The 25,277-nt window shown below is 43.4% G+C and overlaps 1 protein-coding gene across 11 annotated transcripts in view; it reads right to left on the minus strand.

Annotated features, from left to right (window-relative positions):
- The window catches only part of LOC139422700 (NEDD4 like E3 ubiquitin protein ligase), a 106,818-nt gene that overhangs the window by 75,637 nt on the left and 5,904 nt on the right, over window positions 1-25,277 (minus strand). For all 11 annotated transcript variants that reach the window (XM_071173970.1, XM_071173950.1, XM_071173955.1 and 8 more), the window contains exons 2-5: window positions 21,176-21,249; window positions 4,949-5,030; window positions 3,330-3,368; window positions 550-603 (exon numbers count right to left, since the gene is read on the minus strand). In XM_071173970.1, the coding sequence (XP_071030071.1) occupies window positions 550-603; window positions 3,330-3,368; window positions 4,949-5,030; window positions 21,176-21,249 (249 nt within the window). The remainder of the gene's footprint in view (window positions 1-549; window positions 604-3,329; window positions 3,369-4,948; window positions 5,031-21,175; window positions 21,250-25,277) is intronic.

Consider the following 25,277-nt stretch of genomic DNA (forward strand, 5'->3'; position numbering starts at 1 on the left):
AAAATGCATACAACGAAAAGGCTAAACAGATCATAGTAGATCAAAACTCTGAGATGCCTTATAAATAAGAGCCCTGATAATGTGTTCTCCAAGAACTCAAACAGGAACAATGTGCCAATTATAGAAATATAATTTCTATGGTCCCTAAGAACAGGTGTTTTCTCCTAAACACACAGATAATAGGCTACTTATTATGTCATTTGAAGTGGGATTGCAGACAACATTGGACAACAAGAGAATCAGAAATTACCTTCTGTAGACAGAGAAAGAAAGCATTGAATACAACAAATTGATTAGATGTTGTTAGTGATAGAGGATTTGCATGGCAACACACTATCATCATATTGTTATCAAGAACAATGTACTACTGTCATACAACAAATGTGTGTAGTAAATACAACAGAACATCTGAAAATAAGAATTTCTCAGAAAGAGGATATTATTTGGATCAAAAGTACATTTCAAATTGTAAGAATTTTCAATTAAATCATTGAACTCTTGAAATATAATCATCATTCAGAATATAATTTCACAAAAATTGAATCTTACCAATCTGTTTTCATCAAACACCTCAAAGAGTAGTCTGTGGTTCAGAGGACAAACCTGTGATGACAGAAGGGACACTTTTAGTGAAGTCCTGTAATAAATGTACACAATCTAGAAAATTGCTGCTTGCTTTATACACAAAAAGTATTGCATAAAAACTTTACACACACAATGATTTAGCATATCTAGCAGGTAGAAAAGAAGGGTTGTTAAAAGAAGGACAATACATAGAGAAAGCTATGTCTACACTTGACACTTAAATGCAACTTCCGCTATCAGGGGCCTCCCGAGTGGTGCAGCGGTCTAAGGCAATGCATCACAGTGCTGGCTGACTGCGTCACTACAGATCCGGGTTCGATCCCGGGCTGTGTTGCAGCCAGCCGCGACCGGGAGACCCATGAGACGGCACACAATTGGCCCAGCGTCGTCCGGATTAAGGGAGGGTTTGGTCGGCCGGATTGTCCTTGTCCCACCGCGCTCTAGCGACGCCGATGGCAGGCCGGGAGCAATGCACGCTGACACGATCGCCAAGTGTACAGTGTTTCCTCCGACACATTGGTGCGGCTGGCTTCCGGGTTAAGCGAGCATTGTGTTACGAAGCAGAGCCGCTTGGCAGGGGTCGTGTTTCGGAGGAAGCATGGATCTCGACAATCGCCTCTCCCGAGTCCGTACAGGAGTTGCAGTGATGGGACAAGACTAACTACCAATTGGATACCACAAAACTGGTAAAGAAAATACAAAATAAAATACTTCTTTCAGAATACGAATATCACATTGAAAAGACATGTCTAGATGCACTGAAGTCACATTGAGGTCAGATTGTGTTCAGATCTGGCTGATCACTTCAGGTAGTGGTCAGGGACGCTTTGTGTGCGGATTTCTCCTCAGTCTGGACACAACCAGGCTACCGAAAGGGAATACAGTGGGTGACGTCAGCAGCACTTCACCCACAACTCTCCAGAAATGTGTGTTTTGGGAGCGAGAGGCACCTTTATTTTTTTTATGGGGGGGGGGAATATTTTCCTGGGGTGTGAGGAATGATTTTGCTGGCTTCATAAATGCTAGCCAGCTAACATATTTGGAAGAAAAAAATGGTTTGGTTAAAGTTATGCTAACCTGTTGGCAATCCTTTTAACTTTGCTGGCTAGTGACAGAGGTTAGCTGGCTAGATAGCTACAGTAGTTGGCTCATACCATCATCAAGTGGTTGTTGTGTTATCAGATATAACCTGTTCCACCGTTTGCAGAATGCATACTGGCAATTGACTATAGCGCAGGAAAAGAGAATCCGGACACAATGTGGATACGGTAGACAATTTAAATGTAGGTGTAGAAGCATTACGCGTACAGAACTCCATGATCAGAACTCTATGATCAGAACTGCAAAAGCTGAATGAACTGTCAAGGCTAGACACGGCCTTAGAGGTAGACTGAAATCGAGGTCTGCTATCTTAACTCTGGTTTTTAACCCGTGTGTCACAATAGCTTCCGGCTGCCAAACCTCAGCATGCTCTGTTGAGTGTCAGTTTCCATCTCTAATAGCTAACTGGCTAACATTAGCGCTGCAAGTAATTGCTAACACTAAACCTGAATGTAATCGCTCACACTAGGCTGCAGCTGAATGTAATCGCTAACACTAGCCCTGAATGTAATCGCTAACACTAGCCCTGAATGTAATCGCTCACACTAGGCTGCAGCTGAATGTAATCGCGAACACTAGCCCTGAATGTAATCGCTAACACTAGCCCTGAATGTAATCGCTCACACTAGGCTGCAGCTGAATGTAATCGGTAACACTAGCCCTGAATGTAATCGCTCACACTAGGCTGCAGCTGAATGTAATCGCGAACACTAGCCCTGAATGTAATCGCTAACACTAGCCCTGAATGTAATCGCTAACACTAGCCCTGAATGTAAATCGCTAACACTAGGCTACAGCTGAACGTAAATCGCTAACGCTAGCTCTGAATGTACTCGCTAACACTAGCACTGAATGAACAATTATTCCTCTCAGAATAGCCAGCTGGATGAATCACATATGTGTGGATGGACTTGTAAACAATGCCATTGTTCCATTTGATGACATAGTTTGAGGTCTGGAAGTGTTCCATAGTAGTGTTGAATGGCAATAAAATGGGGTGTAGCAGCACCAGACCCATGAACAAAAATGGAGAAGGACAATGATGGGTATAATGTGTTTACATGCAGTGCCTTCAGAAAGTATTCATACCCCTAGAGACTTATTCCATATTTTGTGTTACAGCCTGATTAGAAAATGGAATAAAACATAAAATAATGACAGCTCACCCATCTACACAAAATACCCCACAATGAACAAATTAAAATATGAAAATATGTTCTTAGAAATGTTTTAAAATGTATTGAAAATGAAATAGAGAAATATAATTTACAGAAGTAAATCACAGCCCTGAGTCTATACTTTGTAGATGCACTTTTGGCAGCGATTACAGCTGTGAGTGTTTCTGAGTAAGTCTCGAAGAGCTTTGCACACCGAGATTGTGCCCATTATTCTTTTGACAGTTCTTCAAGCTCTTCTTCAAGGTGTTGTTAACATGTATGGACTCAGGGAGCTAAATATTTATGCAACGACTATATTTATGACATTTGATAGATATATATATATATATATATATATATTTTTAATGTTTGAGTATTTTGTGTAGAATGTTAACAAATTACAATTAAATACATTTTAATCCAACTTTGTAAAACAAAATGTGAAAAAATCATTTTGCAAGGCACTGTAAATGTAAAGAAACTCACTCTGAAATAGAACTCCTCGTTCCATTTGGGATTTAGAGTCTGAAAGAAAAGAATAGATAAACAAGTTCAGTGAGGCTGATCAGTTGGTTGCGTTTCCTGCATGCTGTGAAACAAATAGCCTACACTTTCTTTAAAATCAGTCTGTAAACTAAGTGAGAAGACTCACTTAATAACCTCCGGTTATTAAAATAAGAGACACACCAGAATGTCAATGAAGTGGCATTGTTACAAGGTAGTCTGGTTAAGCTACATCCTTGATAAAGTATCATCTCTGTTAAAATAATTTATTTGTGACATCAGGTGATATCTCCCACTGTGGTGGAAGTGTCTCTCTACCTCCTCTTAGACTGAGAAGACACATCATACAAATCTATTCGGATAAGGTTCCATGCCAAACAGGAGAACCACTGCATAATATGTTAAGAGATGGATCCAGTCCTGGGTCACCTTGCTGCTTGAGCAAAGAGAAACCCTCTATGTGGTATCTGATATTAGCAGAACGGCACTGATAAATGTGATACATCCATCGCTGTCAGGGACAATCTTTGACCTGTTTCTTAGGAGTTTACAATCAATCCTGGGTCCATCTCATACATTGTCTGATCTAGTATAAGTTTGGGCTTTAAGATCATAACGGACAAGGTGGACCTGATCCTAGATCAGCAATCCTTCTCAGAGAGGTGTTATGAATACCGGCCCAGAAATAGCCTTATATTGCCACGAGGCACAGGTTGCACAGTGCTTTGACTGCGGCAGCAGCACACCTTCATAAACCCACAGTGACTGAAATAAAAGGGTCTTCTGCCCCACATAGCAGCACATTGTCAGCTATTTATATCCCTGCCAGGGCCATGGACAGCATACGGCTGACTTCATGGGAGGGCTAGGAAGGCTGGCTGCAGGAAGGAAAGGGATAAGCTGAGTCGCTCTGGCCATCATCACAGGAGATTTACCCAGAGAGGGAGAGGATGGTGGTTGGGAATAATAATGTGGCATCCGTATTGTTTTTAATTCTGACAGGACTGGAAGGAAGATGGAAGGAATTGTCCTTCTCTTGTGATGTCAGGTCTTTCATACATCAAATAAAACGGGGCTACATTCTATGAAGGACACTCCAGTGGAACACCTGTATGCTATTTTTCCACAATCCTGTTAGTTAGGTTAGGCCAGGCCTAGAACACGACAATAGTAAGAATCCTGAAACAGGGTTTCCAAAATACCCTCAAGAGGTCCCTCAGATTGAGTGTATTATTACCTTGATATGCTGAACTCTATGAAACAGCTCCCTCTGGTGGTAAGGGAGTTCACCCACATAGCCTTATTAATATTGTGGAAAGGTGTTCACGTCAGACTACAGTAGTGTTCTGGGGCCGTCTCTAGCTGGTCCTCATCCTCCCTCTAACTGGGTTCTACACAATACAATTCACATTGCTCAGTAGTGTAAACAGGAAACACTTTCTCGGCTCAGATTCATCAGCAATCAAAAAAATAACTTGGATTGTTGTTGTTTAAAAACCACAGGACACAAGAAGGAAACGCCAGAGGATTAGATAATAAACTACAGACAAAGACTTCCTGATCAATTGATAAAATCAAACATTATTGTCCCCAGGGGTTACCTTTTTAATGGTTTTAGTCTGGACTAAGGCAAGCTCTCTGTTCTCATCCGCAACGTAGAGCGACAGCTTGACATAGGGATCACTGCAGAGAGAGAAGGGAAAAGAAGAGACTATTATTAAGACAGTTGATGATGAGACCTTCATGCTCAAGGTAATGACAGCAAAGGGCTACTGTCTCAAGACAGTGTGCTGCAGGGGTGACGCCTGGGCCTGTGGCCAGGGGTGACGCCTGGGCCTGTGGCCAGGGGTGACGCCTGGGCCTGAATGCGAGGCCTTGAGGCGTTACAGTAACTCCTAGGTTTTTGAACCGAGTGACATGCCGATTGTGCTTCTACAAGCATTCATCAAAGAGGGTGTGTGTGTGTGTGTAAGAGAGAGAGAGACAGAGCAGTGGCCAATGAGACTCCCTCCCGTCTGTAGCAGCGATACAGTACAGACACAGGGGCCAAGGAGCCTCTCAGTCTGCAACACAGTATTTCCATTGTTTAGTCAAGAAGGATCAGACTTTGACATAAACACACAATTAGACTCAGCAGCAGGGATACTTTAATTAGTAATTGAGGGCTGGAGAGCAGCCATGATCTTGTTGTTCTTGCTCTCCCTTGAGAGTCTTCCTCCCCTCGAGGCAGAGGAGGAGACTGTCTGGGGCACCAGGCAAGCTCTTCTGAGGAAGCAGGGTAATAGCCTAGCTACAGATGATCTCTCTAAAAACCAAACCAGAGATTTCTGCTCAGTTTTTAGCAACTATAATAAAACAAGCCTGATATATATATATATATATATTTTTAAAGCACAAAATGCACGCGCACACACACACACACTTCTATTTTAAGCCTCAGTGTTTGTCAATAAAACAGAGGCTAATTCAGCTGGGTGTAGTCCAATGTCATGAATGTACACATGTAAGCAGTTTCGCTGCCTCTGTGGTATCTGTTACCAAGTTAGAATTTCAGGTTTGTGAAACTGACTGCCTGTTTTGTTGAGTGATTGAAGCTGGCAGTACAGGACTACTGACCAGGCAGGCTCCTGATGTCACAGTGATTTAGCGGAGTCAGGAGTAGTAAGGACAGGCAATATAGTGTGTTTGAGCCTGTGTGGCCTGGTACACTGTCTGAACAGTATTTACATGAGTCTTTATAACACATTTGGTTCATATTTTGTTACTTGTAATGACAGAACAATGAGACGACAGAGCAGGGTTTCCGTTACCCGGTAATTGCCGGCTTTTGGCCACCAAAAAATTAAAAGACGATGTCTAAATTGACCGGGAGAAAAAAACAATACAGGCTAGCAGGTCTTGGGGGTATTATATAAAATGCTAACCTAACCTGTTATTGTAATGGTGAGAGGTTAGCAGGTCTTGGGGGTATGATGTAAAATGCTAACCTAACCTGTTATTGTAATGGTGAGAGGTTAGCATGTCTTGGGGGTATGATATAAAACACTAACCTACCCTGTTATTGTAATGGTGAGAGGTTAACATGTCTTGGGGGTATGATATAAAACACTAACCTACCCTGTTATTGTAATGGTGAGAGGTTAACATGTCTTGGGGGTATGATATAAAACACTAACCTACCCTGTTATTGTAATGGTGAGAGATTAACATGTCTTGGGGGTATGATATAAAACACTAACCTACCCTGTTATTTGAAAACAGGCAAACTAACTTTGGCATTGACGTCATTTCCGGTCACAACTTGCAGACTTGTTTTCGAGTTGCTGTGCGTTTTTTTGCCAACCTATTTTGCTACCTGACAACTTTACGGTTTTTACTTTTTAATTAACGTTTATATTTTTGTTTTTTTTCCTCAACATGATGCCTTCTAATTGCAGTCGCTGTACTCGCCTTACGGCGAGGATAGCTGTGCTACAAGCCCAGCTTCAGACACAATCGTTAGGCAAGGGTAATTTCAGTGTAGGAGAGGATGAAACAGCGTCTGTGCCACCAGTAAGTACAGATAGTAGTATAAATCCCCTGGCACAGTCCCCGCAGCCGGACAACTTTCTCACGGTTTCTGGAAGGAAATGCTGTAGGAACGCTCAACCGGCGTCGCTCATTCAGCCGACAGAAACTTTCAACCGGTTTTCCCCATTAAGCAGCGAGTCGGAGTCAGAGGCCGAGTCTTCTCTGGTCTCTACTCCTCCCGTTACGGGGTCTGAGACTACTGAAAGAGCTGCTTCCTGTGCTTGGCCCTCCTATGTTGAACATAATAAACGGCTCTCTATCCACCGGATGTGTACCAAACTCACTAAAAGTGGCAGTAATAAAGCCTCTCTTGAAAAAGCCAAACCTTGACCGAGAAAATATAAAAAAACTATCGGCCTATATCAAATCTTCCATTCCTCTCAAAAATTTTAGAAAAGGCTGTTGCGCAGCAACTTACTGCCTTCCTGAAGACAAACAAAGTATACGAAATGCTTCAGTCTGGTTTTAGACCCAATCATAGCACTGAGACGGCACTTGTGAAGGTGGTAAATGACATGTTAATGGCATCGGACCGAGGCTCTGCATCTGTCATCGTGCTCCTAGACCTTAGTGCTGCTTTTGATACCATCGATCACCACATTCTTTTGGAGAGATTGGAAACCCAAATTGGTCTACACGGACAAGTTCTGGCCTGGTTTAGATCTTATCTGTCGGAAAGATATCAGTTTGTCTCTGTGAATGGTTTGTCCTCTGACAAATCAACTGTAAATTTCGGTGTTCCTCAAGGTTCCGTTTTAGGACCACTATTGTTTTCACTATATATTTTACCTCTTGGGGATGTCATTCGAAAACATAATGTTAACTTTCACTGCTATGCGGATGACACACAGCTGGACATTTCAATGAAACATGGTGAAGCCCCAAAATTGCCCTTGCTAGAAGCATGTGATTCAGACATAAGGAAGTGGATGGCTGCAAACTTTCTACTTTTAAACTCGGACAAAACAGAGATGCTTGTTCTAGGTCCCAAGAAACAAAGAGATCTTCTGTTGAATCTGACAATTAATCTTAATGGTTGTACAGTCGTCTCAAATAAAACTGTGAAGGACCTCGGCGTTACTCTGGACCCTGATCTCTCTTTTGAAGAACATATCAAGACCATTTCAAGGACAGCTTTTTTCCATCTACATAACATTGCAAAAATCAGAAAGTTTCTGTCCAAAAATGATGCAGAAATTAATCCATGCTTTTGTCACTTCTAGGTTAGACTACTGCAATGCTCTACTTTCCGGCTACCTGGATAAAGCACTAAATAAACTTCAGTTAGTGCTAAACACGGCTGCTAGAATCCTGACTAGAACCAAAAAATGTGATCCTATTACTCCAGTGCTAGCCTCTCTACACTGGCTTCCTGTCAAAGCGAGGGCTGATTTCAAGGTTTTACTGCTAACCTACAAAGCATTACATGGGCTTGCTCCTACCTATCTCTCTGATTTGGTCCTGCCGTACATACCTACACGTACGCTACGGTCACAAGATGCAGGCCTCCTAATTGTCCGTAGAATTTCTAAGCAAACAGCTGGAGGCAGGGCTTTCTCCTATCGAGCTCCATTTTTATGGAACGGTCTGCCTACCCATGTCAGAGACGCAAACTCGGTCTCAACCTTTAAGTCTCTACTGAAGACTCATCTCTTCAGTGGGTCATATGATTGAGTGTAGTCTGGCCCAGGAGTGGGAAGGTGAACGGAAAGGCTCTGGAGCAACGAACCGCCCTTGCTGTCTCTGCCTGGCCGGTTCCCCTCTTTCCACTGGGATTCTCTGCCTCTAGCCCTATTACAGGGGCTGAGTCACTGGCTTACTGGGGTTCTCTCATGCCGTCCCTGGAAGGGGTGCATCACCTGAGTGGGTTGATTCACTGATGTGGTCGTCCTGTCTGGGTTGGCGCCCCCCTTGGGTTGTGCCATGGCGGAGATCTTTGTGGGCCATACTCAGCCTTGTCTCAGGATGGTAAGTTGGTGGTTGAAGATATCCCTCTAGTGGTGTGGGGGCTGTGCTTTGGCAAAGTGGGTGGGGTTATATCCTTCCTGTTTGGCCCTGTCCGGGGGTGTCCTCGGATGGGGCCACAGTGTCTCCTGACCCCTCCTGTCTCAGCCTCCAGTATTTATGCTGCAGTAGTTTATGTGTCGGGGGGCTGGGGTCAGTTTGTTATATCTGGAGTACTTCTCCTGTCCTATTCGGTGTCCTGTGTGAATCTAAGTGTGCGTTCTCTAATTCTCTCCTTCTCCCTTTCTTTCTCTCTCTCGGAGGACCTGAGCCCTAGGACCATGCCCCAGGACTACCTGACGACTCCTTGCTGTCCCCAGTCCACCTGGCCGTGCTGCTGCTCCAGTTTCAACTGACCTGAAACCTACGACCATGCCCCAGGACTACCTGACGACTCCTTGCTGTCCCCACCGTGCTGCTGCTCCAGTTTCAACTGTTCTGCATTATTATTATTCAACCATGCTGGTCATTTATGAACATTTGAACATCTTGGCCATGTTCTGTTATAATCTCCACCCGGCACAGCCAGAAGAGGACTGGCCACCCCACATAGCCTGGTTCCTCTCTAGGTTTCTTCCTAGGTTTTGGCCTTTCTAGGGAGTTTTTCCTAGCCACCGTGCTTCTACACCTGCATTGCTTGCTGTTTGGGGTTTTAGGCTGGGTTTCTGTACAGCACTTTGAGATATCAGCTGATGTAGGAAGGGCTATATAAATAAATTTGATTTGATTGATTTGATTTGATTTAGTGGTGAGAGGTTAGCATGTCTTGGGGGTATGATATAAAATGCTATCCCACACCACTTTACGCTGTGAGCTGGAGGCAGTATGCATTTTGAAAACATACTTAATTGCTTGAAACCTTAACATTTTACTTTATATTATGAGGCATGTCTTACCTTGCTTGAAAATTTGACTATAAAATAATTGCATCCATGTTTTTTTATGAAGACTGAATTGGCAGCGTGAGAGTTTGTGGAAGCATACAACTTATCTTACTAGTGATGCACAATATAAGTTGATGAATATATCGGAATCGGATGATATTAGTTAAAAATGGCAACATTGGTATTGGCCCGACGTCTAGTTGGGTGCAAAATCGATGTCAAAGCTGCAGTGCATATCTATATAACGTAATGATGCCACGGAAAATGTTGTGCTACACGTGCAACACAGCATTCCTAACCTAGCCCACAATGTCTTCTGTGTGGATCGAGCAGTCAACAAGTTGAGCAGTCATTTGAAAGAGTAAGAAACATTTCAGCGAGACAACTCAGGGGTGAAATCCATTAACGCCAAGATAATGGAATTCATTGCCCTTGACAATCAACCGTTCTCTGTCGTGGGTGATGTTGGCTTTCTGGTGGAGCCCCGGTACACACTACCAAGTGCGCTATTTTTCAGATGTTGCCCTACCGAAGTTACACAGTAATAGCGTCTCTGCTATTAGCTTCACGACATACTATGGAACGCTGTTTGGTTCTTTGCGTGTCAAAAAAGATAAACGTCAAATAACACTATTTGAAGCGTTAAGCTTTTAATTTGACACGTCAAATAACAGTACTATTATAGAATGTTGTGTGTTCTGAATTTGCACGTCCAAGCCAAGCGCCACCACTACTATCAGTAGCACTGTCAAAGCTGTACAAAAAAGTCTGCAAACAAACAAACACCGGCCACGAACGATGCGTTTACAATACCGCGTTGGTAATAAAGCATTATTTGTTCGACCGCAACTTCTGGGGTAGCTAGCTAGCTTTAGCTTGGTACCTAGCTAGCACCAATACAACAAGCCTGAAAACAATGACCAGTAGAAACTGCAGTCATTTTCATTATTCTTAGCAATGATTTAGGAATCCTTCAGTAAGTATTAGCTAGGTTGCCACTTGTTGTTCACCTATTGAAATTGAACTTCAGTTCATGAAAATAAATAGCTAGCCAGCTACTTAACCCTGTTGCCCAAAGCTAACGTTATAAGCAGCCAACTAGCTTCATCTGGCTAGTGAGGCTCGAAAGGACCGGGTTACATGTTGTGAAGCTAGCCACAATAAGGATTAGTCACAATAGTGGAATTTGGGGGTTGCCTTCAAAATAAAAGTATATCATTGACAGTTATGCAAATGAATACAAATAGTAGAATTATGCTATACTTTTTATTTTGAAGGCTAACAGCAAAGTCCACTGTTGTGTTGTAGCTAATCCTTATTGTGGCTAGTTTCACATAAAATGGGTCCGACCACCATTAATCAAATAATAACTGTCTTGTAAATTAGGGTTATTTTAGATGACACCTAGCTATATAGTTAACTAGCTAACTAGAGCTACTGAAACAGATTGTAGCTTTGCTATATTTTTGGGGAAGAACATTGTTTGCATCAAAGAGCACTGTAGGTTCCTGGAATTAAAAATGTTGTTTGTGGCTGGTGATTGCTTGTTTGCAGATTTTTTTGTACAGCTTTGACAGTGCTACTGTATCTTTTTTTGACACGCAAAGACCCAAACGGCATTACATAGTATGTGGTGAAGCTAATAGCAGTGACGCTATTATTGACTGCAGTCATTTTCATTATTCTTAGCAATGATTTAGGAATCCTTGTGAGTAGGTATTAGCTAGGATGCCACTTGTTGTTCGCCTTTTGAAATAACAACCAATGACGACAGCCTAGAGAGAGGAGGTGAGGGTACTGGGAGTGGTGCCAGGAAAATAACCTCTCACTCAATGTCAACAAAACAAAGGAGCTGGACTTCAGGAAAGAGCAAAGGGAACACGCCCCTATCCACATTGACAGGACAGCAGTGGAGCAGGTGGAAAGTTTTAAGTTCCTCGGCGTACACATCACTGACATTCTGAAATGGTCCAGCCACACAGGCAGACAGTGTGGATCAGAAGGCGCAACAGCGCCTCTTCTACCTCAAGAGGTTGAAGAAATTTGTCTTGGCACCTAAAACCCTCAAACTTTTACGAACGCACAATTGAGAGCATCCTGTCGGGCTGTATCACCTTCTGGTATGGCAACTGCACAGCCCACAACCACTGGGCTCTCCAGAGGGTGGTGCGGTCTGCCCAACGCATCATCGGGGGCAAACTACCTGCCCTCCAGGACACCTAAAGCACACAATGTCACAGGAAGGCCAAAAAGAAAATCAAAGACAACAACCACCCAACCCACTGTCTGTTCACCTGGCAAGGTCAGTACAGGTGCATCAAAGCTGAGACAGAAGCTGTTTTTCAGTCGCTCAATGTCAAGGCCATCAGACTGTTAAATAGCCATCACTAGGCGGCTTCCAACCAGTTACGTAACCCTGCACCTTAGAGGCTACTGCCCCATATAAACTCAGCGAAAAAAAGAAATGTCCTCTCACTGTCAACTGCGTTTATTTTCAGCAAACTTAACATGTGTAAAAATTTGTATGAACGTAAGATTCAACAACTGAGACATTCCACAGACATGTGACTAACATAAATTGAATAATGTGTCCCTGAACAAAGGGGGGGGGGTCAAAATAAAAAGTAACAGTCAGTATGTGTGTGAGTACTATAGTGCATCACCTCCTCATGGACTGCACCAGATTTGCCAGTTCTTGCTGTGAGATGTTACCGCACTCTTCCACCAAGGCACCTTCAAGTTCCCAGACATTTCTGGGGGTAATGGCCCTAATCCTCACCCTCCGATCCAACAGGTCCCAGACGTGCTCAATGGGATTGAGATCCGAGTTCTTCGCTGGCCATGGCAGAACACTGGCATTCCTGTCTTGCAGGAAATCACACACAGAACGAGCAGTATGGCTGGTGGCATTGTCATGCTGGAGGGTCATGTCAGGACGAGCCTGCAGGAAGGGTACCACATGAGGGAGAATGTCTTCCCTGTAACGCACAGCATTGAGATTGCCTGCAATGACAGCAAGCTCAGTCCGATGATGCTGCGACACACCACCCCAGACCATGATGGACCCTCCACCTCCAAATTGATCACGCTCCAGAGTACAGGCCTTGGTGTAACGCTCATTCCTTCGACAATAAACACAAATCTGACCATCACCCCTGGTGAGACAAAACCGCGACTCGTCAGTGAAGAGCACTTTTTGCCAGTCCTGCCTGGTCCAGTGACGGTGGGTTTGTGCCCATAGGCAATGTTTTTGCCGGGGATGTCTGGTGAGAACCTGCCTTACAACAGGCCTACAAGCCCTCAATCCAGCCTCTCAGCCTATTGCGGACAGTCTGAGCACTGATGGAGGGATTGTGCGTTCCTGGTGTAACTCGGGCAGTTGTTGTTGCCATCCTGTACCTGTCCCACAGGTGTGATGTTCAGATGTACCGATCCTGTACAGGTGTTGTTACACGTGGTCTGCCACTGCAAGGACAATCAGTTGTCCGTCCTGTCTCCCTGTATTGCTGCCTTAGGCATCTCACAGTATGGACATTGCAATGTATTGCCCTCACCACATCTGCAGTCCTCATGCCTCCTTGCAGCATGCCTAAGGCACGTTCACGCAGATGAGCAGGGACCCTGGGCATCTTTCTTTTGGTGTTTTTCCAGAGTTAGTAGAAAATCCTCTTTAGTGTCCTACATTTTCATAACTGTAACCTTAATTGCCTACCGTCTATAAACTGTTAGTGTCTTAGCGACCGTTCCACAGGTGCATGTTCATTAATTGTTTATGGTTCATTGAACAAGCATGGGAAACAGCGTTTAAACCCATTACAATAAGCATGGGAAACAGCGTTTAAACCCATTACAATAAACATGGGAAACAGCGTTTAAACCCATTACAATAAGCATGGGAAACAGCGTTTAAACCCATTACAATAAGCATGGGAAACAGCATTTAAACCCATTACAATAAGCATGGGAAACAGTGTTTAAACCCATTACAATAAGCATGGGAAACAGTGTTTAAACCCATTACAATAAGCATGGGAAACAGTATTTAAACCCATTACAATAAGCATGGGAAACAGTGTTTAAACCCATTACAATAAGCATGGGAAACAGCGTTTAAACCCATTACAATAAGCATGGGAAACAGTGTTTAAACCCATTACAATGAAGATCTGTGAAGTTATTTGGATGTTTACGTATTATCTTTGAAAGACAGGGTCCTGAAAAGGGGACGTTTCTTTTTTTGCTGAGTTTACATAGACTTAAAATCACTGGCCACGTTCATATTGGAACACTAGTCACTTAATAATGATAACATATTTTTGCTTTACTCATCTCATATGTATATATTGAATTCTATTCTACTGTATTTAGTATTTTAATACCACTCCGACATTGGTCGTCTTAATATTTATACATTTCTTAATTCCATTATTTTACTTTTAGCTTGTGTGTATTGATGTCAATTGTTAGATATTACTGTACTGTTGGAGCTAGAAACACAACCATTTCGCGACACCCGCAATAACATTTGCTAAATGTGTGTGTTACAAATAAAATTTGATTTGAGATAGGCTTTGCAAAAGCTCTACTAAGGGGTTAATGTGTGGCAGTGTTATCCCTTGAATGGGGGGTGGCCATTTTTATATACATATACAGTTGAAGTCGAAAGTTTACACACACCTTAGCCAAATACATTTCAACTCAGTTTTTCACAATTCCTGACATTTAATCCTAGTAAAAACTCCCTGTCTTTGGTCAGTTAGGATCACCACTTTATTTTAAGAATGTGAAATTTCAGAATAATAGTAGAGAGAACGATTTATTACGGCTTTTATTTCTTTCATCACATTCCCAGTGGGTCAGAAGTTTACATACACTCAATTAATATTTGGTAGCATTGCCGTTAAATTGTTTAACTTGGGTCAAACGTTTCAGGTTTCCTTCCACAAGCTTCCCACAATAAGTTGGGTGAATTTTGGCCCATTCCTCCTGACAAAGCTGGTGTAACTGAGTCAGGTTTGTAGGCCTCCATGCTCACACATGCTTTCTCAGTTCTGCCCACAAATTTTCTATAGGATTGAGGTCAGGGCTTTATGATGGCCACTCCAATACCTGGACTTTGTTGTCCTTAAGCCATAACTTTGGAAGTATGCTTGGGGCCATTGTCCATTTGGAAGACCCATTTGAGACCAAGCTTTAACTTCCTGACTGATGTCTTGAGATGTTGCTTCAATATATCCACATAATTTTCCTGCCTCATGATGCCATCTATTTTGTGAAGTGCACCAGTCACAACTGCAGCAAAGTACCTCCCCACAACATGATGCTGCCACCACCCATGCTTCACGGTTGGGATGGTGTTTTTCGGCTTGCAAGCCTCCCCCTTTTACCTCCAAACATAACGATGGTCATTATGGCCAAACAGTTATCAGACCAGAGAACATTTCTCCAAAAAGTACAATCTTTGTCCCCATGTCTAGTCGCAAACCGTTGTCTGGCTTTTTTTATGGCGGTTTTGGAGCAGTGGCTTCTACCTTGCTGAGCGGCATTTCAGGATATGTCAATATAGGATTCGTTTTACTGTGGATATAGATACTTTTGTACCCGTTTCCTCCTGCATCTTCACAAGGTCCTTTGTTGTTGGTCTGGGATTGATTTGCACTTTCGCACCAAAGTACGTTCATCTCTAGGAGACAGAACGCGTCTCCTTCCTGAGCGGTATGCGTACTATTGTTTGTACAGATGAACGTGGTACCATCAGGTCGTTTGGAAATTGCTCCCACAGATGAACCAGACTTGTGGAGGTCTACACTATTTTTTTCTGAGGTCTTGGCTGATTTCTTTTGATTTTCCCATGATGTCAAGCAAAGTTGCACTCAGTGTGAAGGTAGACCTTGAAATAGATCCACAGGTACACCTCCAATTGACTCAAATTATGTCAATTAGCCTATCAGAAGCTTCTAAAGCCATGACATAATTTTCTGGAATTTTCCAAGCTGTTTAAAGGCACAGTCAACTTAGTGTAAGTAAACTTCTGACCCACTGGAATTGTGATACAGTTAATTATAAGTTAAATATTCTGCTGGTAAACAATTGTTGGAAAAATTACTTTTGTCATGCACAAAGTAGATGTCCTAACCGACTTGCCAAAACTATATTTTGTTAACAAGAAATGTGGAGTGGTTGAAAAATGAGTTTTAATGACTCCAACCTAAGTGTATGTAAACTTCCGACTTCAACTGTACACACACACGATGGGGAAACCCTGTTGTGTGGGATCCACTACACAGTTGTCCTGTGTGGCCCAGTTGGAGCATGGAGCTTGCAACAAACAGGAGTGTGGGTTTGTTCCCACAGTAGACAAGTACGAAAATGCATGCACTCACTACTGTAAGTCGCTCTGGGTAAGAGCATCTGCTAAACAACCAAAAATTAAATTACTCTCCTAGTGAGGGAAGTTAGCTAGTTATTGCTTTTCCATGGGCTTTGACTTATTCTAATCGAGCCTGTTGTTGGAGTTGATGTTCATTATCATGTAAATAGGTCAACTCCAGGTTTAGGCTGCGAAAAGTAAAGATGGTGCCGAAGAACATGGCTGACATTTTACATTCTCCCAACCAATTGTGCAATTTTGTTATTTTTTTTGCGTAACTTATTTTTTAACTTAGTGTACATAATGTTGCTGCTACCACCTCTTATGACCGAAAATAACTTCTGGACAAACTAAAGCAGGAAGTACCAGTGACGCGCTCAATACAGAAGTGGGTAGATGGCGCGGATGCTACACTTTAGGACTGTTTTTCTAGCACAGACTGGAATATGTTCCGGGATTCATCCAATGGCATTGAGAAATACACCACCTCAGTCATCAGCTTCATTAATAAGTGCATCGATGACGTCGTCCCCACAGTGACTGTACGTACATATCCCAACCAGAAGCCATGGATTACAGGCAACATCCGCATCGAGCTTAGGGCTAGAGCTGCCGCTTTCAAAGTGTGGGAGACTAATCCGGACACATATAAGAAATCCCACTATGCCCTCAGACGAACCATCAAACAAGCAAACTTAAACCTGTATTGAAGCTTTGAATCCTACTACACCGGCTCTGATGCTCGTCGGATGTGGCAGGGCTTGAAAACTATTAGGGACACCCAGACGCGAGCTGCCCAGTGACACAAGCCTACCAGACAAGCTAAATGCCTTTTATGCTCGCTTCGAGGCAAGCAACACTGAAGCATGCGCGAGAGCACCAGCTGTTCTGGATGACTGTGTGATAACGCTCTCGGTAGCTGATGTGAACAAAACTTTTAAAACAGGTCAACATTCAAAGCCGCTGGGCCAGATGGATTACCAGGACGTGTACTCAAAGCATGCGCAGACCAACTGGCAAGTGTCTTCACCGACATTTTCAACCTCTCCCTGACTGAGTCTGAAATACCTACATGTTTCAAGCAGCCCACCATAGTCCCTGTACCCAAGGAAGCGAAGGTAACCTGTCTAAATAATTACAGCCCGTGGAACTCATGTTGGTAGCCATGAAGTGCTTTGACCCTAGACCCACTCAAATTCACATACCCACTCAAATTCACATCCTCAAAAAGGTTCTACAGCTACACCATGGAGAGCATCATGACCGGTTGTATCACCGCCTGGTATGACAACTGCTCGGCATGGCGCTACAGAGGGTAGTGCGAATGGCCCAGTACATCACTGGGGCCAAGCTTACTGCCATCCAGGACCTATAGAATAGGTGGTGTCAGAGGAAAGCCCATAAAAGAGACTCCAGTCATCCAAGTTATAGACTTTTCTCTGCTACCGCACGGCAAGCGGTACCGGAGCGCCAAGTCAAGGACCAAAAGACTCCTCAACAGCTTCTACCCCCAAGCCATTAGACTGCAGAACAATTCATAAAAATCACCACAGGACAATTTACACTGACACCCCCCCCTCTTGTACACTGCTGCTACTCACTGTTTGTTACCTATGCATAGTCACTTCGCCCCCACCTACATGTACAGATTACCTCAACTAGCCTGTACCCCTGCACACTGATATAGCCTCATTATTTGATTTTCTTATTTTGTTACTTTTTATTTTATTCTACTTGGTAAATATTTTCTTCTTCTTGAACTGCACTGTTGGTTAAGGGCTTGTAAGTCAGCATTTCACGGTGAAGTATACACTGTTGGTTAAGGGCTTGTGAGTCAGCATTTCACGGTGAAGTCTACACTGTTGGTTAAGGGCTTGTAAGTCAGCATTTCACGGTGAAGTCTACACTGTTGGTTAAGGGCTTGTGAGTCAGCATTTCACGGTGAAGTCTACACTGTTGGTTAAGGGCTTGTAAGTAAGCATTTCACGGTGAAGTATACACTGTTGGTTAAGGGCTTGTGAGTCAGCATTTCACGGTGAAGTATACACTGTTGGTTAAGGGCTTGTGAGTAAGCATTTCACGGTGAAGTCTACACTGTTGGTTAAGGGCTTGTAAGTAAGCATTTCACGGTGAAGTCTACACTTATTGTATTCGGTGCATGTGGCAAATATAGTTTGATTTGACTAGATAACCATTCTGGTAATACTAATGTGAAATCTCTGGTCTAGTGAGGACTTCGTTCCTTTCCAGCTGTTTCATGGGGGGAAATAATTCAGAGAGGAAGGGATAAAGATATTGGAGAAATAGAATAGGTTAGGCCAAAAGGATCCAAACCAGAGGAGTAACCTAGGCTGTATGTATCTGACCGAGGGTAGTGCGTACGGCCCAGTACATCACTGGGGCCAAGCTTCCTGATATCCAGGACCAATATACAAGGTGGTGTCAGAGGAAGTCCAAAACATGGTCAAAGATTCCAGTCACCCAAGTCATAGACTGTTCTCTCTGCTACTGCACGGCAAGCGGTACCGGAGCGCCAAGTCTAGGTCCAAAAGACTGCTTGACAGCTTCTACCCCCCCAAGCAATAAGACTGCTGAACAACTAATCAAATGGCACAGGGATTATTTACATTGAACCCCCCCCCTTCGTTTTTACACTGCTGCTACTCGCTGTTTATTATCTATGCATAGTCATTTTACAAATTACCTCGACTAACCTATACCCCCGCACAATGACTCGGTACTGGTACCCCCTGTATATAATCTCGTTATTGTTATGTAATTTTCTTGTGTTACTTTTTGATTTTATATATTTTTTCCTTTAGTTTATTTAGTAAATATTTTCTTTACTATTTCTTGAACTGCATTGTTGGTTAAGGGCTTGTAAGCATTTCACAGTAAGGTTGTATTCGGCGCATGTGACAAATAAAATGCGATTTGATTTTCATTTGATGTAGGCCTGTAGCAGAGCCTGGGGAGAGGGGCTGTATGTCGGTCTGTACCAGAGCCTGGGCAGAGGGGCTGTATGTAGGTCTGTACCAGAGCCTGGGGAGAGGGGCTGTATGTAGGTCTGTAGCAGAGCCTGGGGAGAGGGGCTGTATGTCGGTCTGTACCAGAGCCTGGGGAGAGGGGCTGTATGTAGGTCTGTACCAGAGCCTGGGGAGAGGGGCTGTATGTAGGTCTGTAGCAGAGCCTGGGGAGAGGGGCTGTATGTAGGTCTGTACCAGAGCCTGGGGAGAGGGGCTGTATGTAGGTCTGTAGCAGAGCCTGGGGAGAGGGGCTGTATGTAGGTCTGTAGCAGAGCCTGGGGAGAGGGGCTGTATGTAGGCCTGTAGCAGAGCCTGGGGAGAGGGGCTGTATGTAGGTCTGTAGCAGAGCCTGGGGAGAGGGGCTGTATGTAGGTCTGTAGCAGAGCCTGGGGAGAGGGGCTGTATGTAGGTCTGTAGCAGATCCTGGGGAGAGGGGCTGTATGTAGGTCTGTAGCAGAGCCTGGGGAGAGGGGCTGTATGTAGGCCTGTAGCAGAGCCTGGGCAGAGGGGCTGTATGTAGGCCTGTAGCAGAGCCTGGGGAGAGGGGCTGTATGTAGGCCTGTAGCAGAGCCTGGGGAGAGGGGCTGTATGTAGGCCTGTAGCAGAGCCTGGGGAGAGGGGCTGTATGTAGGCCTGTAGCAGAGCCTGGGGAGAGGGGCTGTATGTAGGCCTGTAGCAGAGCCTGGGGAGAGGGGCTGTATGTAGGCCTGTAGCAGAGCCTGGGGAGAGGGGCTGTATGTAGGCCTGTAGCAGAGCCTGGGGAGAGGGGCTGTATGTAGGCCTGTAGCAGAGCCTGGGGAGAGGGGCTGTATGTAGGCCTGTAGCAGAGCCTGGGCAGAGGGGTTGTATGTAGGTCTGTAGCAGAGCCTGGGGAGAGGGGCTGTATGTAGGTCTGTAACAGAGCCTGGGGAGAGGGGCTGTATGTAGGTCTGTAGCAGAGCCTGGGGAGAGGGGCTGTATGTAGGTCTGTAGCAGAGCCTGGGCAGAGGGGCTGTATGTAGGTCTGTAGCAGAGCCTGGGGAGAGGGGCTGTATGTAGGTCTGTAGCAGAGCCTGGGCAGAGGGGTTGTATGTAGGTCTGTAGCAGAGCCTGGGGAGAGGGGCTGTATGTAGGTCTGTAGCAGAGCCTTGGCAGAGGGGCTGTATGTAGGTCTGTAGCAGAACCCTATTCCCTATATAAGTGCTACTACTGTGCACTACTATTGTGGTGCACGAATAGGGAGCCATTTGGGACACAACTCACTAGAAGGCCTTGCTGCACTCCACAGAACACAAACAATAGAGTAGAGTAGAAAATGTTTAACTAAAAAAAGGGAGGGTGCGCTTTAGAAAGCTAATGAGTGATTGTGTTGTTGTCTTTTGCATTGGTCAGGAGGGCATTGGAATTCATTAGAAACAACACACAGATCTTACACAATGGAGCATGAAGCAACAGATACGCAGGTTAGTTATCTATCCATGTGTCTTCACAGGATGGTGTTCTATATTACCACGATTACACAGTGAGAACTGCGTTTAAGCAACTCCTTTGATCCCTGCCTGCATTTAGCACAAAGAAAATAGGCCCTCTGTTTAAATTAACCTTTTAAATCTTGTCAGCATAAAAGCACATTTAAATTGTTAATCTTTTATTTAAAACATTTTCAAAAAGGGGGAGGGGGACAAAGCTCACGCACAATTTCTCAAAAGAAAACCTTGGTAGAAATCCATGGGTAAAATGGATATGACAATACCTCATTTTCTCTTAACTTATGGATCTGGGTCATGTGATTTGGAAGTAAAGTCAGTTTAGTAATCATTGAGAACATTTGGCTCAAGGTTTACTAATCTAGGTTTGGTTCAAAGTTTACTAATCTAGGTTTGGCTCAAGGTTTACTAGTCTAGGTTGGCGCAATGTCTTTGGAATGTTCTAGAGAATTCAAAAGGGCAGCAGTGGTAGCCAAACACACAGAAACACAGCCTAGCTCATGCTCACCTGGCTCCGATAATGTCTTTCTTTGCCAGATCAATGCCTGCCACAACCTTGACACGGAGAACTCTGGTTTCATTCTGCAAAAGAAACATTTAAAACAAAACATGTTATAATAAAAACATATTTTATCACACAACAGTCGAAATTATTTGAATGGATAACATTGTTGGCGACCTCAGTCTGCCTTGGCCAATAGGCCTACTTCGAAAAGACAAAGTAGTGTTAGATAACTGTAGCTGTGGCGGTATTTTTCATCCTATAGCTAGTTATCCATCTGCTTTTTTCCTTTATGGTGAGTAAACATGTCGTCGGCGCTTTTATTTCACTGACTGATCAAAACTAATTTTTCTCCATGCTGTCTCGTCTCTCTTGCAGCAGACATATAGAGAGCAATATGTTTGGAACATCGAATCACAATACATATTCACCTAGTGTACAAAACATTAAGAACACCTTCCTAAGATTGAGTTGAACTGCCTCAATTTGTCAGGGCATGGACTATACAAGGAGTTGAAAGCGTTCCACATGGATGCTGGCCCATGTTGACTCCAATGCTTCCGACAGTTGTGTCAAGTTGGCTGGATATCCTTTGGGTGATGGACCATTCTAGATACACACGGGAAACCGTTGAGCGTGGAAAAACCCGGCAGCATTGCAGTTCTTGACACGCTCAAACTGGTGTGCCTGGCACCTACTACCATACCCTGTTCAAAGGCACTTAAATCTGTTGTCCTGCCCATTCACTCTGAATGGCACACATACACAATCCATGTCTCAATTGTCTCAAGGCTTAAAAAAATAATTCTTTAACCGGTCTCCTCCCCTTCATCTACACTGATTGAAGTGGATTTAACAAGTGGAGGGAGGGATCATAGCTTTCGCCTGACCTATGTTATGTAAAGAGCAGGTGTCCTTAATGATTTTGTACACAGTGTAAAATCTTGAGAATCGCAATACATATCGTATCAGCACCTAAGTATTGTGATAATATCGTATGGTGAGGTCCATGGCCATTCTCAGCCCTACTTGCTCTTCACTCTCACTGAAGACTGACTGGGATTATCAGGAATGTATATAGCCCATTAGCCTACCCTTTGACCAGTATCAGTCAAAAGTTTGGACACCTACTCATTTAAGGGTTTTTCTTTATTTTTTTAATTGTAAAATAAGTGAAGTCATCAAAACTATGAAACAACACATTTGGAATCATGTAGTAACCAAAAGTTTTCAAATCAAAATATATTTGAGATGAGATTCTTCAAAGTAGCCATCCTTTGCCTTGATGACAGTTTCGCATCCTCTTGGCATTCTCTCAACCAGCTTCACCTGGAATGCTTTTCCAACAGTCTTGAAGGAGTTCTCTACTCCGAACGTGCTCTTCCCCTATTCGACTGACAGGCTAGTATTTTTTCCCACTGTGTTTAAGCAGAGTGAGTTCTCCAATCAGCCGAGCCAACAGTGCCAGTCACGAACAAAGGCATACGAGCTGCCAACCAGGTCAACAGTACCTGTAGTAAGGTGTGGTACAGTAAACTACTTTGAGCAACCTTTCCCACGTACCTTCATTCATGTGTGTCGTCTATCTCTAAGTTGCCTTACCGGTGAAGAACACATGACACAGTCCCTGTCCAATCTAGGCCTCTCTCCTCCTCATAATAGGGGTAGGTAGTGTTACAACCAGCTTTCAAACTAGACAGGGTAGGGTGTCTTGGTGAAATTCTTGCCTATGAGTCTTAATTCAAAGTTTATTGGTGGAGTAAACAGTTTTGCAAATGTTATCGCAGGTGCAGCGAAATGCTTATGTTTCTAGCTACAACAGAGCAGCAAAATCTAGCATTACAATAACAATACACACATCATCCAAAAGTTTATAAAAAAAATTAAGACATATCAGAATGAGCAGTATCTAACAGAGAAATATCTGAGTGCGGAAAAAATTATACACTGAGTACCTGCTCTTTAAATGAAAGACTGACCAAGTGAATCCAGATGAAAGCTTTGATCCCTTATTGATGTCACCAGTTAAATCCACTTCAACCAGTGTAGATGAAGGGGAGGAGACGGGTTAAAATAAGGATTTTTAAGCCTTGAGACATGGATTGTGTATTTATGCCATTCAGAGGGTAAATGGGCAAGCCACAAATATTTAAGTGCCTTTGAACAGGGTATGGTAGTAGGTGCCAGGCGCAGGGGTTTGTGTTAAGAACTGCAACGCTGCTGGGTTTTTCATGCACAGCAGTTTCATGTGTATCAAGAATGGTCCACCACCCAAAGGACATCCAGCCAAGTTGACAACTGTGTGAAGCACTGGAGTCAACATGGGCCAGCATCTCTGTGGAATACTTGACACCTTGTAGAGTGCATGATCCAACCAATTGAGGCTGTTCTGAAGGCAAAAGATGAAACAAAATTGTAATCACGAAACTGTTTTGTTTTATATTTATATCAAATCAAACTTTGTCACATGCGCCAAATACAACAAGTGTAAACTTTACCATGAAATGTTTACTTACAAGCCATTAACCAAAAGTGCAGTTCAAGAAGGAAATATTTACCAAGTAGACTAAAATAAGAATAATAAAAAGTAACACAATAAGAATAACAGAACAGAACAGCGCAAACTGGCCCTAACCAGAATAGAAAGAGTGGGAGGCCCCGGTGCAAGAGGACAAGTACATTAGAGTGTCTACTTTGAAAAATATACGCCTCACAAGTCCTCAACTGGCAGCTTCATTAAATAGTACCCGCAAAACACGTCAAGAGGCGACTCCGGGATGCTGGCCTTCTAGGCAGAGTTGCAAAGAAAAAGTCATCTCAGACTGGCGAATAACAAAAAAAAAAAAGATCACGGTGGGCAAAATAACACAGACACTGGACAGAGGAACTCTTTATTGCTTCTTTAAATCAGGACAATAGTTTTCAGCTATGCTAACAATTGCAAAAGGGTTTTCTAATGATCAATTAGCCTTTTAAAATGATAAACTTGGATTAGCTAACACAACGTGCCATTGGAACACAGGAGTGATGGTTGCTGATAATGGGCCTCTGTACACCTATGTAGATATTTAAAAATAAAACATAAAAAAAAATAGCCATTTCCAGCTACAATAAACATTAACAATGTCTACACTGTATTTCCGATCAATTGTGTTATTTTCTTTCAAAAACGCCTTTCTTTCTTTCAAAAACAAGAACATTTAAGTGACCCCAAACATTTGAACGGTAGTGTGTGTGTATATATATATATATACACATACATACACACACATATATATTTATTTTTTTAAGTGTACATGTGGCGCAACGGTCTAAGGCACTGCATCGTCACTACAGATCCTGATTTGATCCCAGGCTGTGTCACAGCCGGCCGTGAACAGGACGCCCATTAGACGGCCGTGTTAGGGGAGGGTTTGGCCGGCCTGCTTGTCCTCTTTCTCATCACGCTCTAGCGACTTGTGTGGCGGACCGGGCGCAATGCACTCTGACACAATCGCCAAGTGTACAGTGTTTCCACCGACACATTGGTGCAGCTTGCTTCCGGGTTAAGCGAGCATTGTGTCAAGAAGTTCACTGGTGAAAGACTGGCCATGGCTTCTTTAAAGCATTACTTAAATAACTGTGGTTGGCTTCCAGAGGGAATTTAGGAATTTTCCAAGTACAGAAGCTATGCCATCTCCCGGGACTCTGACAGGATGCTCTCTAAGAATACCTTTGAGGGAAGGTGTGTGAAATCTGCAGGCTACTTCAGTTGTAAGACAGACTCCCTCTGCAATCCCAGAACAGAGAAAACTTGTTTATGATGAGAAATTGGTAGTAGGGTAGCCTAACTTCACCCCATATTTGATACTGATTAATGACATTCAATTGAATACGTCAATTAGGTAATAGCTAGGTTTCCATTCAATTGGCGACAGGTTTTAATATGAATATTCAAACTTCTGCATAAAAACAATACGCCCATATTACCACCTGAGTTGTTTCAATCAAATGGACTCTTTGCAGATAAAAGGCTGTGCGTGGTGACATAGCGCACATAAAAACACCTTTTGCAGCTCAATTCCCAAGCACAGAATTTAAAAAAAGTTTTTCGGTACATGGGAGTTGA

This window comes from Oncorhynchus clarkii, chromosome 12 (assembly GCF_045791955.1).
Source record: "Oncorhynchus clarkii lewisi isolate Uvic-CL-2024 chromosome 12, UVic_Ocla_1.0, whole genome shotgun sequence".
In the NCBI taxonomy this organism is placed as follows: Eukaryota; Metazoa; Chordata; class Actinopteri; order Salmoniformes; family Salmonidae; genus Oncorhynchus; species Oncorhynchus clarkii.